General features: G+C 43.4%; 1 protein-coding gene across 17 annotated transcripts in view; it reads right to left on the bottom strand.

The window, feature by feature from the left end:
- Positions 1–5,506: 5,506 nt before the first annotated feature.
- The window catches only part of CD44 (CD44 molecule (Indian blood group)), an 84,060-nt gene continuing 66,533 nt past the window's right edge, over positions 5,507–23,033 (bottom strand). For 9 of the 17 annotated variants that reach the window (XM_032840975.1, XM_032840980.1, XM_032840978.1 and 6 more), the window contains 6 exons: positions 22,842–22,940; positions 21,791–21,997; positions 19,065–19,130; positions 15,336–15,407; positions 13,120–13,198; positions 5,507–6,437 (listed from right to left, as the gene is read on the bottom strand). In XM_032840975.1, coding sequence (XP_032696866.1) covers positions 6,233–6,437; positions 13,120–13,198; positions 15,336–15,407; positions 19,065–19,130; positions 21,791–21,997; positions 22,842–22,940 — 728 coding nt within the window. In that variant the 3' untranslated portion in view covers positions 5,507–6,232. The remainder of the gene's footprint in view (positions 6,438–13,119; positions 13,199–15,335; positions 15,408–19,064; positions 19,131–21,790; positions 21,998–22,841; positions 22,941–23,033) is intronic. The other 8 variants (XM_032840983.1, XM_032840986.1, XM_032840991.1 and 5 more) reach the window with 4 other exon arrangements.

Raw genomic sequence — 23,033 nt, 5'->3', positions numbered from 1 at the left:
TGCTTGCTGGACTCCTTGCTCTTTAGCCTGGCTTTGGAATCAGAAGACCTTGCTGTGAAAATCGATGAGCCTTGGAGCCCAAAATATTCTAGTTCCGGGCATCCTAAGTTAAGAGCTTAAAAGCTGATTAGAGCTCTGGAAACCAGAGAGGATGGTGAAGAGAGAAGTTAAGTGCGTACCGTGTGCATAAGGGACATGAACTGATATTCACTTAGGAATCAGTATTTTCGAGGACCTGATGGAGGCCAGACCCTGCCAGGTACTATGACCTCATTTAATCCTCAGAGTGGCCCTGTGGAATTTTCACGGTCCTTCTTTTACAGATAAGAAAATGAAGGCTCCAAGTATTTAGGATGTGTGGACAGGGTTGAAGTTAGCCGACAGAGTCAGTCTTAAAACCCAGGTTTGTCTGATTTTGAATCCCATGCTCCTTCTACTGTATTAGATAATCTCATGAACGTAGATTCACACAGGACCCTGCTTCTTCCTTTTCCAATAAACATGGCATTTATGAAGTTGTTTACAGTTTTCTAAATTAATGCTCTTGTCAACATGGCCGAGAGAGTGCGTGTACTTAAGCGTAAACATGAGAGGTGCCTCCAAGCACCAAAGCAACTTTCAACATATCTCAAGGACCAATTACACTAATGACCCTGATCACTGGCTCCTTGTAACCACACTTTTTGCAGTGTAACTTTGCAGCTCCTCCCATTCAGAGGTGAAACCTGTTTCCCACCTTTCAAGTCTGGGCTGCCCTTGTGCTCTGTCTGGTCAGTAGTACATGGTGGAATGATGGAGATCCAGTTCCTGGTCTAGGCCTCAAGAAGCCTTATGGGCATCTACTGTCACTTGGATTGCTGCCAAGGCTCGATCAGGCAGCTGGGGGCATGTGAGGGACACACAGGCGGAGACCACCCTCCTATCTTCCCAGCCATGCCAGATGAAGCCATCAGAGATTCTAGTTGACCTGTTGTTAACCACAGCCACATGTGTGAGTATAATCACAGCCCCTGAGCTCTTCCTGGGTCAGCAGCAGCAATGGGGAGAATCCTGAGAAATAATAAATGTTTGTTGTTTTAAGTTACTGCATTTTTGGAGTGGTTTTTAATGCATCGATAGCTAACTGCTAGAACAAAAATTTAATTTTCTTCTTAATTAGAGGTCTATTCATTTATTGTCAGTACTTCAGTTTGGACAGATTGGTCCCTGTGCAGCTGCCATCTCAGGATCTCCCCTTGTCATCATTGTAGGAATTCCCTTTACTTTGCTCTCTGTGTCCCATGCCCTCCTCTTTCTCAGTTACCTCCCTTGTTTTGATGGAGTACATCCTGTGGGAGTTGCCTGAAAATGGGTGGATAGGTTTGGAGACAATGCATATTTGAAATGCCTTCATGCTACCCTTTCTCTTAATTTGTGGTTTAGCTAAATTCAAGTTCCAAGTGGGAACTATTTCTCTCAGAAATTTGAGGGCATTCTTTCATGGTCTTCTATGTGGCTCTTGAGAAATCTCATTCTATTCTGATTCCTAATCCTCTGTATTATCAATCTTCCTTCTCCAGAGGCATCGAATGATCTCTTTGCCTCGATTGTGATGAATTTTTAAGATGATGTGCTTTAATGTGGGTCCGTTTTCACCCATTGTGCCAAGCATTCACCTGGTTGTTTTAGTCTAGATATTTGTGTTCTTCAGTTCTGGGAAACCTTCTTGATTTATTCTTGAATGAATCCTTCCTCTTCATTTGCTCTTCTGCAACTCCTATTATTCACAAGGTAGATTTCCTAGAATGGTTCCCTACTTTTATCTTTTCTCCTCTGTTTCCTTTGCTTTGTTTTTTCTCTCTTTTCTGGGATATTTCTTTAATATTATTTATCCAAATCTTCTATTGAGTTTATTTTTCAATTTGCAGTTTGGAGTTTAAATTTTATTTTATTTATTTTTAAAAGATTGTATTTATTTTTGAGAGACAGAGAGAGAGCATGAGCAGGGAGGGAGGGAGATAGAGGAAGAAGCAGACTCCCTGCTTAGCAGGGGACCTGATGCAGGGGCTCCATCCCAGGACCCTGAAGACAGACACTTAACCGACTGAACTACCCTGGCACCCCTAGAGTTTAAATTTTAAAGAGCTCCTTTTTTGCAGGTGTTCCCTCAATGTTCCTTTTCATATCAGCACTGTGTTCTTGTTTCATTGATATAGGATCTCCTTTTATCTTAAGGTGGTTATTTGTGATGTTTTTAAAAGTTTCCCTCTCTGTGAATCATCTCTACTTCTGATGTGTAAGAGGGAGCCAAAGGAAGCTAAGAGCTCTGTGTGCCTGGTGGGGGTTGAGATGTGATCTTCACGACAGCTTGCTTTGCTGTGCCATTTCCTTGGCAGAACTCTCATGTTTGCATCTTCAGAGTTTTCTCTGTCTTATCAGACTCCCCAGAAAGACTGAACTTCTGCCTGATGGATACATGCTTGGCTGCTGGCACTCTGGAAGCCAGGCTGGGGGGAGAAGGCAAGGGAGTCTCAACATTCCTTATGTATGTTTTCACTTCTGGGGATGGTATTTCTAATGTCAATGGGATATGCCTTGTTGCCCCTCGTAGACCTTCCATTTTGCCATCTTCAGAGAATGGATTTCTGGTCATTGGTTGGGATTCAGAAAGAACAGATTTTTAGCTACTTGAAGAGGGAGATCTGGGGTTCTAACTGCATCTTAAATAGACCTCAAAGCCATCCTCCTATTTTTAGCCCCATCTTCTCCAGCACATCTAATGCTAATGCTGCCAATTTCTGAGCCTTTCATGGGGGTTCTGCATCACACATGAAATTGACCTGTCTCAACTTCCCCACTGCTGGCTTAGGATTCAGCTTCTCCAGATTTGCTGTTACCAATGAACTGTCACTCTCCAGCTTCAAATTTTTGTTCCTATTGTCTCTTCTTCCATTCCCTTTGATCCCCCTGGTTTACACCTTTTTGGGATATCTCTATTGTCTTTTCAGAGGTTTGCATGAGAGAATGGAGGTGAATAGGTTTACTCTTCTCTCTCTGCATGGGAGTCCAGTAGTACTTGGTTTTTAAAGAACTAATGCTTCAAGATATCTTATTTAGTCTGAGTTATGTAGACCACACATTTACTAGAGAGGGAAGACTGACCCTCAAGTGGTAGAAGTCCATGTGATTTTTTTTTAAGAGAAAATGAGAGTAAGGTTTCAGACACTTCACAAAATTTTAACCTTGTGGTTCTAAATTACCGAGACAGCCAGATCATCACAGCTCTGCCCCTCAAAGGCTTCCATTCTCTTTAAATCAGAGACTCTCAAGTCCATTTCCTTTAGCCTTTTAATAGTAGCCTTTTGGTATTTTTCCAATAAGTGCTTTCAACAGGGCAATATACATATCATGCTTTCCTCATTACTACTGGTCCATCAGTAAGTATACAAAAATCAGGGGAAGGGTGTGCTGTGACAAATCAAAGTAACAACAGTCGCTGTACATGCATGAACAATGAGCTATTCTTTGAAAACTCAACAAAAGTGATTTATAGAAAGGCATACCTATTACATAAAGGTAAACGGGCCATGTTATTTTTATTCTTAAGTACACGTAACATTTCTAGAGAAGTCAGAGGTTCCTTTCTCCCACTCCTCAGTTGTACTAGTATTGAATGAACACTGGCTATGGAATCAGTTCTTGGCATCATGGTCTCAATATAAAACTTTGAGAGGTTCTGCTGGAGAATTCCATTCTGCTAGGCCAGAATCTACAAAATATGGATATGAAAGAGTCTCTTGCCCCATTTTTTTTTTTCACGCAGTGCTAATTTAAAGGCAACCCTCAGGAGACACAAAAGATTTACAATTGTGGGAAAAATTGCATCTTAAACTCTCAGCTTACTGGAATTACATCATTATTTCAAATGGAAGAGAATACCTCCTATTCCATGAACTCAGGGCAATATTGGAAGGATATTACATTCGAGGGCTGGACGCTCTGGACCTCTCCCATTCCTGTCTGTGAACACAGAGGTACATACAAGTGTGGACTACAACAGTAATAAAAGGAAAGATCGTATGAAATTCTAAAATAAAATAGAAAACAATCACCTATCTCAGCCTGTTTATTGGAAATCTCTAGAAAAAGAAAACCATCCCTAACTGTGAGACTTGTAAGACTATCCACGACCCTGAAAGGAATCTGGGGACAGATCAAACCTGGCATAGCCCTCCTGAACCAAATCCTAGAGTGGCTAAAGAGTCAGAGTGAGGGTGTCTTCAGCTGACCAGGAAAGCTCTTGGAAAGCAGAGAGTGCTTGGACATAGCAGCTGTGAAGGGGAGTGGCTAGATATCCTTTTCTTTTCTATCCCTTGAAAATAAAGAGAAACCCTGACAGCTGGATATGGAACTGGCTGAGGAAGTTCACAGAAGGAAGTTTTCAAAGATCATGATTGAGAGGTGGTCTTGAGGATGGATAGGGGAGAACAGAAATTGGAAAGGAGTGCAGAAAGTGGGCCCCTCTTTTAAAAATAGTTCCTTCATAATCACCCCATGTATAAGACCAGCCCTGACTAATGTGGGACTCATTTTCTCCTCCTCCTCCTCCTCCTCCTTCTTCTTCTTTTCCTCCTCCTCCATCTCTCTTCCTCTTCAGTCTTAGCAATGTTACCAGTTAAACAAATCAGTTTAGGCAGAGATGACTTTTTGTGGGGGCATAAGGAAAAGGTCTCGTTTTATAAGAGTCCTTACTTTATAGATTCCATTCCTTCTATTACAAATCATCTTTGGAAGTTCCAGGACCAATGGGACTTCTGAACTAAGGAATAAAGACCGAGGACTTGCCAAGCAAGGCATAAAGCCATTATTCTCTCATTTGGTCATAAACCTGCCTACGCTGCTGAGACTGGCGGGCAGCCCTGTAACCTTCTGAGGGACTTCCCAGGTATTTAACTTACCCTGAGTAGCAACTGCATCAGGGACAGCTGGCTTGTTAAAGTATAAACAAATATAGTCATAAAAACACTCAAACAGGATCTACACAGCTGCCCCCCTCCTCCCCAACCTGTGGCAACCAGTTGGCTACGGTTTATGCTCTCTTTCATTTCCATTGGCTTCTCTTTTTATTACAAGAGGTCAAAAGGTTCTCCCATAATGTTTTTGGACATGACTTAGCAGGGTCAGCGTCTATGAAATGAGATGCCACAAATGGTAGCTCATGCGATGTAATGTGACTTTTCAGAGCCTTACAGGGCAGAGAACTGGTGGCCATTCTCACGTAAAAGCAGCTGAGGCTCCTCCCCCTCGCGGTTCTGGTGCTAGGATGGGATGAAGTCTTTGGAGACTCAGAGATAAAATAGTGCTGTCTTCCTTGATTCTCTTTGGGATTTGGTTGAGAGAGCCTGAATGGGGGCTTAGTGGCTCTGAGATGAAGACTTTCGAGGAGGGCCTTCTCACATCTTCCTGATGAGTTTTTGGGAACCAGACTTGGCTGGTGAAAAAAAGTGAAGGATCACAGCATCAAGGGTTAAGGTGGAAGAAATACAGATGTTTATTATGAATCAGCTTGAACCCTTTATGCCTCTGACAAAGTAACAAAAAAAAAATCATACTAATCAAAGGACCTCCAGGGTTTAATATTTCAAAAATACAGATAAATAGCTTCCTACAGATAAATAGCTTCACCTTTTGGGTATTTCCCAGAAGCACATGAAAAATTTCCAGGGGTTCTGTAGAAGGGGCTTTGTAACCAGTACATTCTGACCCCTAGCCCACCGGAAAGAAATGCCCAGGGACGGGCTGCAGGAGGGGGGCGGGGATGTGGACTGATTCAAATATCCTCCCAGGGACCAACCCCTCTTAGCTCTGGGGGATGTCTATAGCAGGTGGCTACTGCCTGGGAGGAGGAGTGGTGGGATGGCCGGGATCAGGATGACATATTTGTGGCTTTTGTTAGAAGCCATCCAGAGCACGCCCTACGGCGTGGAGGCTTCTAGGTGGGAACTGGAACAGTCAAATTCTTGCAGGTTATCAATTGGGTCCTCATTTCAGAAAGCAATGCTGTTTTTATAAACTGGACTTGACTTTAAAAAACAAAATGCAAAAAACCAAAAAGGAGTAGAAAATTTTATACTAAAAAAAGATCCCCAAATGAAACAATCAGTAGCACGTCACATCTGTGAAGTGTCCCAGCTCCTTCTTAAGGTGATGTCTCCAAGTGCTATTTCTCTCCAAGGTCACCACGGCCTGGGTGTTACACCCCAATCTTCATGTCCACGTTCTGCAGGTTCCGCGTCTCGTCGGCTGTCATATACTGATCGGGGGTCTCGGAGGGCTCCTTGTTCACCAAGTGCACCATCTCCTGAGACTTGCTGGCCTCTCCATTGATTCCGCTTGGCTTCCTGTCCCCCACCGCTCCATTGCCATTATTAATCACCAGCTTCTTCTTCTGCCCACACCTAATGATTGAGAAAAAAAGCACATGAGAAGGCGCTCTGATGACACAGATCATCATTGTCACCACCACCGTCAAGGTCATCACGACAGGTTTGGATGGTCCAGCAGCATTTTTCATCCGACCAACAGTTAACCCTCCAAAGTGAGTCCCTGAACCAGCAGCAAAAGCATCACCTGTAAACTTGTTAGAAACGCACATTCTCAGCCTGACCCCAGAGGTACCGAGTAGGAGAAGTCTCGGAGTGGGTTTAATCTCTGTGCTTTTACAAGGCTGCAAGGGGGTTCTGATGCACAACGGAGTTTGAGAAACTGTGGTCCCAACTTGGGGACGCCGGGGCTAGTATTGTACTCCAAAAATTCAGTAAGTTGCCCCCATTTATTCGGCAAGTAACAAAAGAATTGGGAATCAAGCCTTTTGGTGTCTGACTCCTAAGTTCTAATTCTCCTTCCTCATCCTAGGCGATGGCAATGTTTGCCTTTTTTAGGCACTTCAGCAGTTCCTGCAGACTTAGATAAACCGTGAACATGAGGACTATAAATCATTCTGATTTGTGTATTCAACCAAGTGCCCTGACTTCCTCTCCCAGTGGACATTTTGTTGGCCTTATCAGGGTTCTGACTGCATGGTCTGAGAAAAATGAAACATTATTCTGGACATGTAAGGCCGCATTGATTTTCATCAGCTAACATTGGTTAACTTCCATATAACTGCACATAGGAGGCTTAATTAACTATGTAAGGAAAGCTCTTCATGGTTACTGCAAGGGTTCTCAGTAACATTGCTCACGATTCGAGCTCAGGAGGTCTTCTATGGGAGAGCATGACCTTGATGGTATCTCTGGGTCATAGCTGTGGCATTGCCTTGCCCCACTCAGCCTGATGCAATGCTTCCTCTGTCCTGTCCCAGGCCTACTGCTGCACATCTAGAAGTCAGATTGCTTAACAGAAGCAAAGCCGCAGAGCCTCATGGCAACAAGGAGGTGGGGAAGGGGGAAATGGACTAGCATTTATTGAACACCTCCTGACTGCAAGGCACTTGACATATAATTTCATGAAATCTGCAGAATAATCACGCAACGCAGCTGTTATTCTAGTTACACAGCAGTGGAAACTGAGGTCTGGGGATGTTTGATAACTAGCTTGAGGTCACACAGCTAGTAAGACAGAGTCAATATTCAAATCTATGCCTTTATGACCAGAAGCCTGGGCTCTGCCCAGCTCTATTCATGCTGCCAGCCATCTGGAGATTTGGAAACAGTGTGAAGTCGGAATTGTTCACTTTGCTGCTAGATATTTGGAGTTGTAGAGACAAAGCCTCTATTATTCATGATTATGGGCCATTCCCTTTAGAATTGCCAAGGCCATAAACTTTAATCTCTTATTTGGGGAAGGAGAAATTATACCTCCTCAATGGGAGGTAGATCCTGTCTCCGCTGGCATGATGCTTGAGGAGGGGGTGGAGGGAGGGTTGCTTGAACTTTGGGGCATGTCCGTGGAGCGGGGACTATGGGTGCAGTCCGCACAGATAGGGGTAGGGGCTGGGAAGGCTTGGGTTTTGAGAACTTCTTGCTGTGTGGCCTGGAGCAACTGATTCAACCTCTCGGATTCTCAGGTTTCTTATCCATAAAATTAGGCGGGCAAGAGTACCAGTCTCACAGGATTGTGGAAAGCCCTTGAAACACAGCCCAGCACTGACACATGAGTGTAATCGCAGTTACTACGTTTTGCTCTTACTCAGGGGGATGGGGCAGCCAAGGCCTTGGAGAAGCACTTAGGACAGAATCTGGAACACAGTGAATGTTTGAGAAACGCTGGCTGTAGTTCATAGACCCAGAGTCATATGAGTTGGGATTTGCTTGTGTTCTGGCTGCTCCCACCCAGTCATTATATTTCCTATGAAGACGGCCCAGAAGGCTGAAGGTGGAAGTCTGCTTGTATTTTTTCAAGTTCTCCAATGGGTATCTCAGGTGTTCTTTGGAGGGAAGGTGTCTTATTAAAGCAATTCCCATTTGCTGACCTAATGGATAGTTTAGAAGTTGAACGGCACATTGTAGGAAAGTGATTAATAATCACAAAAAAATGTTGGTGCGTGAGTGGGGGCAAGGGACTCTTGTTATTTTGTCTAATAAAGATGATTTTATTTAATTATTTTTAAGATTTTATTTATTTATTTGACAGAGTGATAGATAGTGAGAGAGGGAACACAGCAGGGGGAAAGGGAAAGGAAAAGGGAGAGGGAGAAGCAGGCTTCCTGCTGAGCACGGAGCCCCATGCGGGGCTTGATCCTAGGACCTTGGGATCATGACCTGAGCCGAAGGCTTAATGACTGAGCCACCCAGGTGCCCCATAAGCAAAGCTGATTTTAAAAGTGGATAACGTTGAACCCATGGGGCACCGAAATACTGTGCTTGGGTTTGTCCTGCCCCCATTTCCTTTTGGATTTCTGTGTCTGTGCTCTGAGTTTCTTCAGGAGGACAGGATGAGTCTCATAAATAACTAGTTCAATATTTTTGCTCCAGGCACTAGTAAGTCCATCCATCCGTCCTTCCTTCCTTCCTTCTCTTTTCTTTTTTCTTTTTCTTTTTTTTTTTTTTTACTTACTATATCACTGTCTTATTAGAAAAGGTAATAACCCAGGAACAGCCTGATGGAAGAGATGCACAGGGCAAGGGCTGAGGAAAGGGTGCGGAGTGGCCCTGTCCCTGTGAGGGCACCAGCCTCCCCGAAGCTCACCAGCTCAGAAGCATTAATAAGTACCTTTTAAAAGACAAGTTATAATTTTTTTCATTCTTTTTAGTTACAGAACTTTCAGAGAGAACACAAGAGCTGAGGGGACTTCAGAGGTCGCCCAGCCAACCTCTTCATTACATAAAACCAGAAACAGAGTCCAAGAAGCCAAGGGTATCATCTGAGGCTACACGAGTTATGGCAATAAACAGAGTATCTGCAACTTAGACTTTCATACTCCAAAGGGCAGACAGAGATCTCTAGCAAACTGTACCCCTTCTTCAGCTCCTTTCTCCTCAAATCTCAGGCATCAGTCAGCTGAGCAGTGGAAGGAGCCATACAGGCGTCTCACCAGGTCTCCAGAGTGGGCAGCCTGGGTGGGGTGAGAAACCAGGTGGCACACATTTGTGACATGGAGGAATTTATCCTGAAAAGTTTGGGGGAGAAACTTAACAACGGCTCTTCTGTCTTCCCCCACCCCAACACTCCTTAAAGATACTTAGAGATTTATTTTGCATTGTGTCCGAGCTGTGCCACCCAAAATGGCAGCCACTAGCCACGGGCCACTGTTCAAATTTAAACCAATTAGAACAGAAGAAAGTTAAAAAGTCACCTCCTCAGTCAAACTAGCCACATTTCAAGTGCCTAGGATCCACAGGTGGTTAGTGGTTGTGCATTAGTACAGATGTGGAACATTTCCATCATCACTGAAAGTTCTATTGGACAGCTTTGTTCTGGAGGACAGAACAAGGTCGGGTGAACAAGGCAGTGAGCTTGACTGTAGCTGAAGAGAGAAGGAAGGCGGCTAAACCATGGAGCTTTACAGAAGGGGCTTACCGAGCAGAGGGGGAACGACTACCCTCTGGGAGGCGGCAGCACAGAAAAGATGATTATTCCCCTGAGACTGACAGCTGGTGAAGGCCTTTTCTGCATAGCCATATAGTGACACCCTTGAATCATTCCAGCTTTGTGAAACCTCCTTTTGTAAGGTCCTCACATTCCCTCCCCCATCTTCATACAAATCAGATCACATCCTTATGGGAGAGGCATTTAACCCCTCTTGGGCCTCACCTGATACCTACCAACCCAACCGACTCCTAAGATAATTGTCTGCCCTTAAGAAAATGGAATGAAGTAGGATTTTCACTGGAAAGCGGAAAATCAAGGACTCTGATTACGAACAGCAAGGGAAGATGATGTGGGGCGTGAAGGGGATGGGAAAAGCTAAAGAAACAACAGGACCCCTCCATCCGCATCTTTACGATGCATGACTCACGGGTCACTTTGTCATGGAAGCCCGTGGGCAAGCCTTGCCCATCAACTTCAGTAACTGCTTTTCCCTTTCGTCTTTTAACCAGAGTTCATACACCAGGGCCCAGCACAGAGTATGTTCTCGGAAAGATCAGCTGACTCAGATCCAGCAAGTCAATTCTGCTGTTAAACCTCAAGGTTCTTCCGGGCTGGGATGGCATCTTTTCCGTGTTTAATCTTTTCTCCCTCACCAGCGCAGATTGTAGGAGCTGCTCAAAAGACGTTTGCTGGATAAACGGAAGCCTGCCTTGGGTCCTTATTTCCCACCAAACTTTCTTTGATGAAAATAGGATTCTGGATCTCTCTAAAATGTAATGTTCAAAGCAAAAAGGCCCCAGCCTTTTAAGAGGATTAGAAATGGGCTTGCGGCTTTAGAAATGCAGTGCACATGAAGGGGCCCGGGGAGCTGTTAACCACCCAGTCGCTGTGTGGCAAATCTGTTTCTGATTATCAAATCGGGACATGGTGATTTACGGCATCCAAGCAGCTGCTTTCCCTGTGAGATACTCACTGTGCCGGCCCGCGTGTCCCTGTTTGCCTGTTGCTAGGGCGATGGCTGGTGTTGGGATGGGGCGGGGGCGGGGGGCACGGAGGGCAGCTGTGGGGCCCCTTTCTGCAGCTAACAGGCTGGGGAGCACCGTGGGAGCTAACCAGCCCCACTGGGCAGACTCCAGCTGCTCTCAGGGACAGCTGAGATGCTTCTCGGAGGAGTCTCCCACTTGGACAGCATCTGGGGCCAACGTTTCTATGGCGACGTGTGCAAACCTTATGGATGGTGTATGTGAGCAGAGGGAGTGCAGTCTAGGCCCTGGAACAAAAGGACTCATTTCCAACAATAGGAAATTCATCTTTAATTGGGCAAAAGTAATCTAAGAGAAAACAAGAAGGCTGAGGGAAAGTATAAAGACGCTTTGTAAGGGCTCCCTCAAGTCACGTTATTTAAATTCAGCAAACAAATTCTCTTTCCATTTAGTCATAGGAGCCTCCTAAGAGGTCTTTCAGATTTCTTTTTCTAGTTTTTGTTCCTTTTACAGTTGGCTATCATGAGTAATTTTTTTATCACTTTTTTATCAATGATCATTTTTTAATCAATTTATCAATGATAAAAAATTACTTCTTTTTCTCATTCTCTCAAAGGTACAGATAACAACAGCTATTTGACTTTAAGATAGCACTTGTATTAACTGGTACCAGCTTCAAGTGACATCATCTAGTTTCCTCAGATAACCAGTAACCTCAGAGATACTGCACATGCACTGCACGTGGCCACACAATTAGCTGTTGCTTTCCAAAAGCCAACAAGAAAGATTCTAGCATGTTCTCAGGGTCCTCTCCTCAATCAAGAGCCCCTTCTGGGCTGCTAGATGATCTGGTGATACAATAAAGGGAGCCCTCCTTGGAAATACAATTCTTTTATCTCGTCAGAAGCAAGCTCCAGGGACATTTATAAAAGGTGCAATGTTCCTCTGCCTATGCTCAGAGGAAGACAGGGCACGTTTAGAGCCCTGGAAACTGAGACTCACACTTAGGAGGGCCCTGTCAAAATTCATGTTGCTAGAATGAAGTTTTCCTTCATTTCCCTGAGGCGGTATTAAGTCTGAGACTAACCAGCTAGGTCAGGTACAGGCACGATTTAAATAACTTCCGACATGACAGGTCTTCGTTGGCGTGAAGAGAGAGGAGGACCTCTGAGAATGTGACAACAGCCCACACGCTGTTTGATTGTCTTTATTCAGACTTTTCCAAGGAAAAGTCTTCATCATTTCATAGACCTCTTGTCAGAGAGCTCTTCCAAGCAATAACCTGGATCCTTTCAACTACAGTTTCCAGAAAATACAAAATAGTATCATTACAAAAAACAAAAACAAAAACAAACAAAAAAAAACCCTCACAAAACCACAAACAGCAAGAAAGCCACAGAAACCCAATGCTTATTTTAGGTAAGGGCTCTAGAAGGTTCCATGGGCCATAAGCAGGCTAAAGGGAATCACCAATTCCTAGATCTTTTTACAGTGTTTTTGTGCATTGTGAGTGCACTTACCAAATACTGTTTAATCAGTCAATGAATATTATGCCTTCCAGGTGAGATATTTTATAAATTTCATTAGATAGTGTCTCTATTTAAGTATTTAAGAACCTCGAAAGATTAAACATTACCTAAAAGTGATGGTCCAAATAATCACAGGGTCTCTTTTATCTAAAGAACGTGCCAGAGCAGGGCTTCTTAAACTGTACCATGCACATGAGTCCCTGGGATCTTATCAAAAAACACAGATTCTGATTTAAGAGATCTAGTTAGGGCCTGAGATTCTGCATTTTTAACAAGTTCCCAGGGTGTTGAGGCTGCTGGTTCCAGGGGCTACACTCTGGAAGTTCATGGAGTCCACATGTAAGTGACGTCCTTTCTTTTTTTCTTTTAAGATTTTATTTATATATTTGAGAGAGAGAGAGAGAGAGAGAATGAGAGGGAAGGGGTCAGAGGGAGAAGCAGACTCCCCGCCAAGCAGGGAGCCTGATGTGGGACTTGATCCAGGGTCTCCAGGATCATGACCTGAGCCAAAGGCAGCTGCTCAACCAACTGAGCCACCCAGGTGCCCCATAAGTGATGTCCTTTCAAAGCAAAGGCCCCAAGGTGCATCCCCTTACCTTCTTCGACTATTGACAGCGATGCAAACGGCAAGAATCAAAGCCAAGGCCAGGAGGGAGGCCAAGATGATGAGCCATTCTGGTGAGAGTGAACCAATAGACAACCATGAGCTTGGGAAATACACTTTGTAAAAACAAAAATGCACTTTATAAATTGATCTGCTCCAAACAAGAGCTATACTCAGCACCACAGGCGAGTCCAGCCAAAGGGCCCTGCCAGCTGGCAGATAACGCCAGACCAACTCTGCTATAGGTGTCTGCCCAACAGGGCTCTTATTTTGAACTCTGACCACCAGTCAGAATTTTCAAGTTCCTCCAGGAGAAGCATGTCTCCAAAAAAAGCATAGACTGACCTGTAGAAACCTAAATGCCTTTGGCACAGTGAGATTAAGGAGACTAAAGGAAATTTATGTTTCCCTCAAAAGGAACTTTCCTCTTCTATATAAGAGCATCCACCTTGTGTTTTATTAAGAAACACAAATGGGGGCCATGCCCTAGTGGGTGAAAAGAGGACACCCCTGTGGAAGGCTGAATTTCTGCACATTCAACAGGGCAGCGGGGTATGTGTGGGGTCATTTGGCAAATCTTATCCTTCAAAATGCCCATGCCTTTGATTCCTGCTTCTGGGAATTGATAGGACCTCAGAATTCGTTTTGAAAGATGTTCATTGCATGCTATTTCTAATAATAAAATTTGGAAACAACCTAATGTAAGAGTAAGGGATCAGTTACCGGAATTAGGTCATACCCACTCTATTCTGCACAGTGAGAACAGGAGAAGAATATTTACTGACATTGGAAAGCCGCAGGCAACCCGTTGGGAGTGGTGGTGGTTCACTAAACAGCATGCGTGCTGTAATTACATTTTTGTATATAAATTACATTTTAAAATGATGGGAAGGACATCTATGAAAATGGGAACCATGGCATTTCCAGACGGTAGGGGAGCTAACAAATGATTTACATTTTTGTCCTTTGGTTTGTATTTTCTCAAAGGTCTCCACGTATCACTTGTGGACTGTTAAGATGTTATATATGGGTTTTACAATCAAATTTTAAGGGGATAAAAATATGACTTGACAACTTAAATACGTTCTCTTGCCACATGGGTTGTATATCCGTGCAATGAGATAGAAGCTCATGACCCGTGAAGGATGGGAAGTCATTGGCTGGCCACTCCCCCTTGGGAGTCTTGGTTTTCCTCCCACATCCTGCTGAGGACCACCTCTGCCTGGCCTCCACCTGATTAGGTGCGGGTGGGGAGAGAGATGGAGTCAGGAGGTGGGCACGCCAACAGGTGGCCTCATTTCTGTTCTTTTCTTTCTTTTTTTTTTTAAATTTTTTTAAAATTTATTTTCAGCGTAACAGTATTCATTGTTTCTGTTCTTTTCTCTGGTCTCTCCTGTTCGTGCTCACTAGAGCTGGGAAGAGTACTGCAAATCTCATCTCCACCACCCCTCTGCCCAGGGAACCCACTCCCTCTCTCAACTTGCTCCTGTCCCAGCTGTGCTCAGGCAAGCTGAGGCAAGGGGGCAAGGTGCACCCTACATTCTTCCCTTTCCCCGAGGGAGGCTCAGCTCAGAGGCTTCTGAAGAGGGGAAAGTTAAAAAGAGAATTTACAACCCTAGGAAAACCCTTTCTTCTTTGTCACCCTACCGCCCCTTAGAAATGCTCCATTTTGACCCCAAGTCAAATAAAGAATGTGCCTTGAGTGCCTTAAACCTTGATGCTCAGGAGACCCAGGTGTCCCGGCCCTCTTACCGCATGATATGACTCATTTGGACACTTTCTTCTGTCTGGATCAGGAAAGACTGTCCCTCGAGAAACAGTCGTTTAGGGACCGGAAGAATGTTTTTACTCCCCCACACACATGGCGCTCATGTCTCCCAAGTGTCTGTAGTGTGAAACTTATATGCTGTCTTCCAACCCCAGACATAAAGCAGAAATTGGGCCGGGATAGGAAGGACCCGGGTATGGGACAGCTATGACCCTGGGTGACGGATCACTAATGTGGGAAGGAAGCTTTAGTAGCTAATGTGTCCCTTCTTTGGGACAGGCCAGGGACAGGTCTGAATATTAGCTCATTCTATTTATGGGACCCGGAAAAAAGAAAGTTGCCTTTTTTTTCCCTACCAAGTGCTCTCATTCACCTTTTAGCTTGCAAAGAATGCATTTTTTGGTATTTATTTATTTATTGCCATACAGCTTGAAACTTACCTGGAATTTGAGGTTTCCGCATAGGACCTGAGGTCGTGTTTGCCCCACCTTCTTGACTTCCACTTGAGTGTCCTAAGGGGAAAAAAATAATATCTCTCAACCAAAGTTTGCAATGCCTAACGACGAGCTCCTTACAGAGCAGCACACACAGCGAACCTCTCTACCTCCTGCATCACTATGAAGCTATTTATAGATTCAAACCACAGACATTTACAAAGTGTTACATGAAAGATTTCTCCCCAGAAGAATTGGTTTGATTAAATCCAGCGTCTGGAAATGTCACTGTTCATCAAGAACACGAGAATTCTCACCAGCAGTGCTGTGCCGTGTATAAGACCTCGGGTTCCCAGAGCCTGGGCAGCCCTAGATTCATGTCCACCTCCGCCTCTTGCTAGCGATGTCTGCTGAGTCAAGCTACCCTCTCCAGGTCTCAGTTTTCTCATTCAGAAAATGGGGATAAGGATAAAAATCCACTTTATCACAATTTCACAGAAGTTTAAAAAAGTACAGAAGAATGGGAATTATGGAGGAAAAAAAAAAAAGAATGGGAATTGTATGTAGTTGCTCCATCCTATTTCTGATTTAGGACCTTGCTACTCAAAGTATGGTCCCCAGACCAGCAGCATTGGCATCACTGGGGAGCCTGCTGGGAATACAGAATCCCAGGCCTCACCCAAACCTACTGAGTCAGGATCTTCATTTTAACAAGATCCCTAGAGGACTCAAATGCTCTAGGAAGTCCAAAGCAAATCTAACAATCGCATCCAGTGTCTTCACAGACACGAAAATAAACATTAAAAAATAGGGGTTTCGGGGGCAATGGCCCTTTCTGTCTGGGAAAAATCACCCTATTAGAGGTCCTGCTAATATGTTATTGAAACATGCCTTGTTTTCAGAGGAATGAGTATTTTCTACCACTACAAAACAAAATAAGGAAATAAAGCATCTCAAACTGGAAGGAAGCGTCGCAAGACAAAGAACCCACAACTCTAATCATCAAAATGAGGGAGGCATTGTGTTTTAAAAGAAACTTCTAATCCCTCTTATGAAGAGACTCACCGAAGTTAAAGCTTTGTCTTTTGTGTTTTATGCTCCCTCCACTGCTTCAAAACATAATTTGAAAATATCTCACAAAAGTGAACTTGCTCCCTCCTACCCGTGGGGAACCCACTGCAATATTCTGAAGTCTACCAAGGGAAGGAGAAGCAAATCAGGGCAGTCTGTCTGGTTAAGCAAGGGATGAAGATGGCCAGGGGTGGATGAAAGGATGATGTCTGCGAAAAGTCAAACTTTAGACAGTGGACAGTGAAATTTTGATGATGGTGGTTATTCTGGAGAGGATGACTCCTGTTTGTGCCATCTGGTGTATTTGTTAAACTCAAAATGGAACAAAACAAATTCTTACCAGACCTCTGGCCGTTCAATACACCTCACGCCACTAGGACAGTGGCCTTAAACTTTGCAAACCTCAGGAATCCAAGGTGCTTTTCCTAGCTGCCCCCACCCCCCAGGGCTCTTGGTCATTGGCACGTCTTAACCTGCACAGGTCATTGGCACGTCTTAACCTGCACAGGTCATTGGATGTTGGCCATCTACACTGGAGATCTTTGGGCTTGAAAGCCCATCTAAGCAGTATAGTCTCTCTCCCTGGTCTTCCTCTGACTCATAGCAGCCTTTGATATTTGAAAAGGAGGCCACTAATGGATCATAATCTCTTTATTTTGGTTTTCAAAAAAAGCGCTCCCAGCAAGGAAAGATCTGGGTGTGTGTACAACAAGATGAAACCTCCCACCTGAACAATACACACCTGCACAGGAGTCAAACAAAAGAGACCGCTCCCGCCCACCTGATTCTCACTTCAAGCGAAAGCCAGAGAAGATGAACGAGATAGAGCAGGCCTCACCTTGCGCCCTAGAGGTCTGCAAATCCAGCCAGAGCAGGGCTGGCTGGGAAAGCAGGCTCTGCCAAGACGGACACTTGACACTGTAATTTGGAGATGAGATACAACCTGAGACGTGTGCACAGAGATAATTCAAGTGGCCTTGACTGTGAGAAAAACAGTCTAGGACAGAGTTTCTCAAACTTCAGGGCACATACAAAACACCCAGTGTTGGGGGAGGCCTAATTAAAATGCAGACATTGATTCAGTAGGTCTGGGATAGCTGGGGATTCTGCATTTCAGCCAGCTCCGAGGAGATGTCCCAGTGCTGTTCCAAGGATGACAATTGGATTAGCTCTCTCTTGATTTCAGAGAGCATGGTTGTAATAATAACTCCCTATCATTTCCCAAAATTTTTCATTTTCCTGATAGTTCCCATTCTTCAAAAAAAAAAAAAAAAACTCTGGGAGGTAATAGAGGCAGGTGTCCTGATCCTCTTTTTTACTAAAAAGGAAAACTGAGTTGGGGAAAGGCTAAATGGCCCATCCAAGGAACGTAAAGAGCTTGGGACTTTTGTCTTTACTTTAGAAGCATTTCTAATGAACCCTTCTATCCCGTGCTCTTGCATGAAAGCTTATTACCAAGCCACCTTGTAAATAACCGTCTACATATTTGCTTTAAGTGTGTGAATCTTTAGGCCCGGAAGCAACTGCAGCCCTGACTTGGGCACGAGGGGAAGACCATGGTCCAGATGGATTCCCTGGTTTTCATGGGGTCACCTGGACTAATGATATCAGGGTCACCGGTATCGGAAGAACCTTTCAGTGGTCCCAGCATCACCAGTCACAAGTAAACCTGCCTCATGTCAGACTTTGGTGCCTGCAGTAATGTTTCCAGGACTGTGATCTGAGTCACAGCAAACATGTATCCATTTAATAATACGTGCCTGGCAGTAATTATGGTCATTATGGAGTGTTTTCTCTAGAACATACTTATAGAGGCAATATGAGACTCCAGGGCTTGAAACCCAGCTCCACCACTCAACTCACCAGTCATGTCAACCCAGCCAAGGTACTTGCCCTCTTGGGGTCTTAGTGTCCTCGTCTGGAATATAGGGATGCTAACCATACTTTCAGAGGTCACAGGGTTTGTAGGATGATTATATAAAGTAATATTAGGTGAACCATACGGAATCGTGGATATTTGACTATTGGCACAAAAATGGCAGCTTCATCTGGTCCACCCTAGTACATGGAAAGTGTTCAGTACAACACCACCAGCACACCGTAAATTCTCAGTAAATGCTAGCTACAGTGCCATGTGCTGGGGTTTATGTTAAATGCTTTATACCTATTTCATCATTTAGTCCTTAAAACAATGCCCTGTGACAAGTATTATTATCTTGTTTTTAATTATTAGGAAACTGAGTCTCAAATCCCTTAAGCAACATCCTTAGTATATGCAGGAGCTGGGGTCAAGTCCAGGCCATTCATACTCCAAGACCCATGTTCTTAATCAGGCTGGAGCATATAATGCGAAACTGAGACCCTGCCTGAATTCTTCCCGATCCTTCCACATGGAAGACTTCTCTCCAACACAGTCCTTCTCAAAGTGCGGTCCTCGTCCCTGCAGCATCATCAGCACCAGGGAACTTACCAGAAATAGACCTACCACATCAGAAACCTGAAGAATGGGGCCCGGCAGTGAGATTTAATAAGCACTCTCCATGATTGTGATGCGTGCTAAGAAAGTCTGAGAACCACTCTTCTCGAGACACTGACTCATGCTTTATTAATCATCAGCAGGCTCAATGATGATAATAGCAAATGACTACAGTAGCACAAACTCACCAGCTGATTCTGATCCATGAGTGGTATGGGACGTTCCACTGTGGTGAACCGATGAGTCCTGGTCTTCTGTAAAGAGTAATCAGAACAGGCTCATTACTGGATGTTCTCCGCTACATCCTGCATTTCCTCACTTTTGTAATTTCAGACATCTTATCACCAAGTTTAGTGTTTAAAAGGTCACCAAAAAACCAATGGCAAGGAGCCTTGAATGGCTCCATGGTACTGATTACTGTTCATTGCTGGATTCACTGGCTAGGGATTTTAATCAAAATGAAAGAAACTGGGACAGCACAAACCATCCAGGATGACCACAGGAAGTGTGGTTTTGGTAGAAATCTAAGAACATAACACTCTAACAAAAATATTATGATGTCTTCACAGATCTGAGGTTGGAACTTGATACTGTGTCTTTGAAATAAAGACTATATGCTTTGAATTACACAAATGTGATTACTGGGAGTATGTGTACTCTCTGACTCAGAGGGTGAGCCACTTAAAGAGATTTCTCAGAGGCAGGAAATAGAAAATGGTTTTGGTGTGCAGTAAAGGATCTTGGTGTTGAGTTATGTAAAATTTCAAAGGGAAAGGTCAACTGCTTATTTAGGGAAAAAGAGCCTGAAGATAAGTGAAAAAGGAGTAAGATGAAGAGAGCTAACATGTAAAAAATGTGGAACTATGTTTTAAAAAATAACATTTTTCAAAATATAAATTTGTATTTTCAACACCAAGAGTTAATATAATCCCATCGTCCCAAATATCTATCACCAAAAGGCTTTAAATTGAGACAACCTTATGAACTACTCAAATCAGGGTCCACAGGCCAAATCTGGGATTCAGCCTATGGAAACCCCTCCTCCTCTACCTCTTCCCCAGATATTTTCCAACATGCTGGAATCTTAAAAAACAAAACAAAACAAAAGCAAGACAACAACAAGACAAACAATAATAACAACAAAAAGGGACAATGGTTTCATAAATGGCTATAGTCACCTCTTATGAAGACCTGTAAGGAAAATACAGTAATCTGATCATCACCATTTCCTTGATTAGAGAAGGCAGAAGTAGGCATCCTGTCACCTCTCATGTAACTGTATAGAGGAGACAGCTTCTTTTGTTCCTTAGTTAGAATACTCAAAAATAGCATTTGTTAAAATGCCAACACCAGTACCCCCAATATCACCACCACCACTGTCACCACCATCGTCACCACCACCAGCACAATGGCAAATGTTTTAGTTCTTAATATTAAGCATCAAAACAGAGAAAAATGTATGGGAAGAAATAAGCTTTATCTGAGTGGCTTGGAAGAAAATCAAGGATGACAGTTGAATCACTTACTAATCATTTAATCCATGAAGAACCACAGAAAATCTGTTTGACCATGGAACAGAAGGAATCCACATATGTGAGTATCAATTTTGTAGAAAGCATTTTATTTACTAACAAATAGGCTATGTAACCGTTCCGCGATACTATTACTTTGCAAATTGCCATTTGAAATTTAAATTCATTTGATTGAACCACAGTCCTTATTCTGCCAAGAGAAAAGAGCAGTGCTCTAAGATTCATTTCTTTGGAAGAAAACGGACAATGTTTCTTGGGATGTTTCATAACTGAGGGCAGAACCATGCTGAATAATTAATCAAAGGGTGTGAGGAGCTTTGTCTTGCCAATATCACCAAAGTTAGTACTTTTAAAAACTGCTTTTCTGGAAGCTCTGGGTGTGCACCACAGAGGAAAGAATCCAAGCACTTGGCATTCTGAGTCTTCTGTCCCCATTTCAGTTAGAGCATCACAGATGTCATCTGTTTTATATACTGGGTTCTCATAAGACTTATTCATTTTTGGGGGGGAGGAGAGGCAGACCTTGCTACAGATATAAATATATATATTTAAAATCACAAATCTTTAATATAATTCAATGGTTGAGTGGCAGGAAATACTTGAATCACTGAATCACTCTCATGAGGAGGAGAGATTTTAATTCTCATTTCTTGTCAGAGTAATATTTCTAGTTCTTTTTTCTTCAATGTAAGTTTCTTAATGCAAATGAAGGAACAAAGAAAGGGAGAAGTAGGGAGACTGGTTATTTGAGAAGTCTCACTTTCCTTTTAGGTCCGTGTCCAACTTAATTGAATAAGGCATTTTTAATCATCCCTTTGTCATTGCAACAAGAGAAATCATGTCTATTTATTATTAGTAGATTAAATCATAAAGTTTGAGGTGTGAATCATAAGTAGGTTTAGCCACAAGCCCTTCACCGAAAGTAAAATTCACCAACCCATCACCAGTAAAGAAAAAATTTCAGAGCAAAGATATTAGCATATGTAAATTATTCACATGTTGGGTAAAGCCGTAAGAAACAGGTAGCATATCTGAGCTGAATCAAATGAAATTGCTAATATTTAACGACTTTGACCTACAAAAGTATTGATTTCATATGGCTCAAGTCAAGATATCACAAGATTAGGAACAAAGAAAGAAATTCTACCATAACAACCAAGTCACAAAAATAAACGGAGACTATACTGGCAAATAAAAGCATTATTTATCTAAAATAAATCTAACTTTATTGGCACTAGAATGATGACCTGTGATAAAGGCCATCCCCAAATCACAAATCGGTCTAATCACAGCCCACAGAGAAAGCGTCCCCCTGTAGTATGAGAGTATGCGCTGTTTCTCTCTTTAGAGAAATCAAACCGGATGACAAAGGGCCAAGTTACCTGAAAAGAAATGAATAACGTTAGAATTGGGATCTACAGCGATATTGACTTCAGTAACTCCAGGGGACCCCGTGTTGGCAGGGGTCACTGGGATGAGGGTCCTGTATTCCCCCGTGGCTGGTGAGTGAGAAGTAGAGCCTTCCACTGAAGTAGCTGAGTCTTCAGGAAGATGTCCACCTCTTCTTCCGCCTCTGCCATCAGTCCTATCTGTGTGGAGGTGGGATCAATGGTAAGCCCATGATTGTGAGGCCACCCCCCCATTGGGGGCTTGTCTTCAGAACGTGCCAGTGCTGCAAAAGCTTTCCACTTGTTATTCATGAGTATGGAGCAAAAGACAGTGCAGTTCGTTCCTACTATTGAACAGAAGCGATATTTTGCCATCAGCACCACCTGGACATGATTCAGTGGAAGAGATTCCGGTGGATCCCAATACCCAGGAGAGGCATTTGTCACAACCAACATGTGCCTGGATTGTTAGCCACCACAACTGTGACCTTGAGGTCAACTCAGGTACTAGACAGTCTTGAGCTCTTACTCAATTGGACCAGGCTTTGATGAAGTGGAGAAAACACATCATTGAAATAACAAGTAAACTTCTGCTGCCTGCATATGGAACCGTAAACGCCAGGGCTCAAAACCGTGAGGCTTTCATTAGTCTTTCCTTTGCCATAAGGGCTCTGCTTCCAGCATCATGGGCATATGTCCAGAGGATGAAGGCAAAATAACATGTTGATGAAAGGAAAACAGAGTGATAGAATTCAGACCTTTACACCAATTATAAATCATATATAAGCGATTTTGAAACCATGCCACTAACTCTAGAGTTTAAGAAACCTGACCTTTAAGATTAAGAAATACACATTGCACTGAATGTACAATAGCTTCTAAGAGGCCTACAAAGCAGAAAAATCAAAGAACCATCACCAGCCGCACCTTGTGATCAGAAGTAACAGCACAACAGCAGCCACCTGATGTACCTCCACCAAAGACACTACAGAAACATCCATAATTTACAGATTTTTATACAGAGCTGAAGGCTACAGGGCTTTACCATCCTTACTGCTAGATGTTGGAGCAGAAGTCACTGGCTGGTCTTTATCTTCTTCCAAGCCTCCATGTGAGGTAGAGAAGCTCTGAGTCTGACTCTGCTCTGTTTCAACGAGGGAGGAATCCAATGTTAATTTGGAGCCATGAAATAAAGCCTCTATTATCTTCCAGGAGGGAGAAACTGGCTAGAGCTAGT

The sequence above is a fragment of the Lontra canadensis genome, unplaced genomic scaffold (genome assembly GCF_010015895.1).
Source record: "Lontra canadensis isolate GAN:19392208 unplaced genomic scaffold, GSC_riverotter_1.0 scaffold118, whole genome shotgun sequence".
NCBI lineage: Eukaryota > Metazoa > Chordata > Mammalia > Carnivora > Mustelidae > Lontra > Lontra canadensis.
The sequence above is the reverse complement of the archived record's forward strand: the minus strand, read 5'-3'. Positions and strand labels throughout refer to the sequence as shown.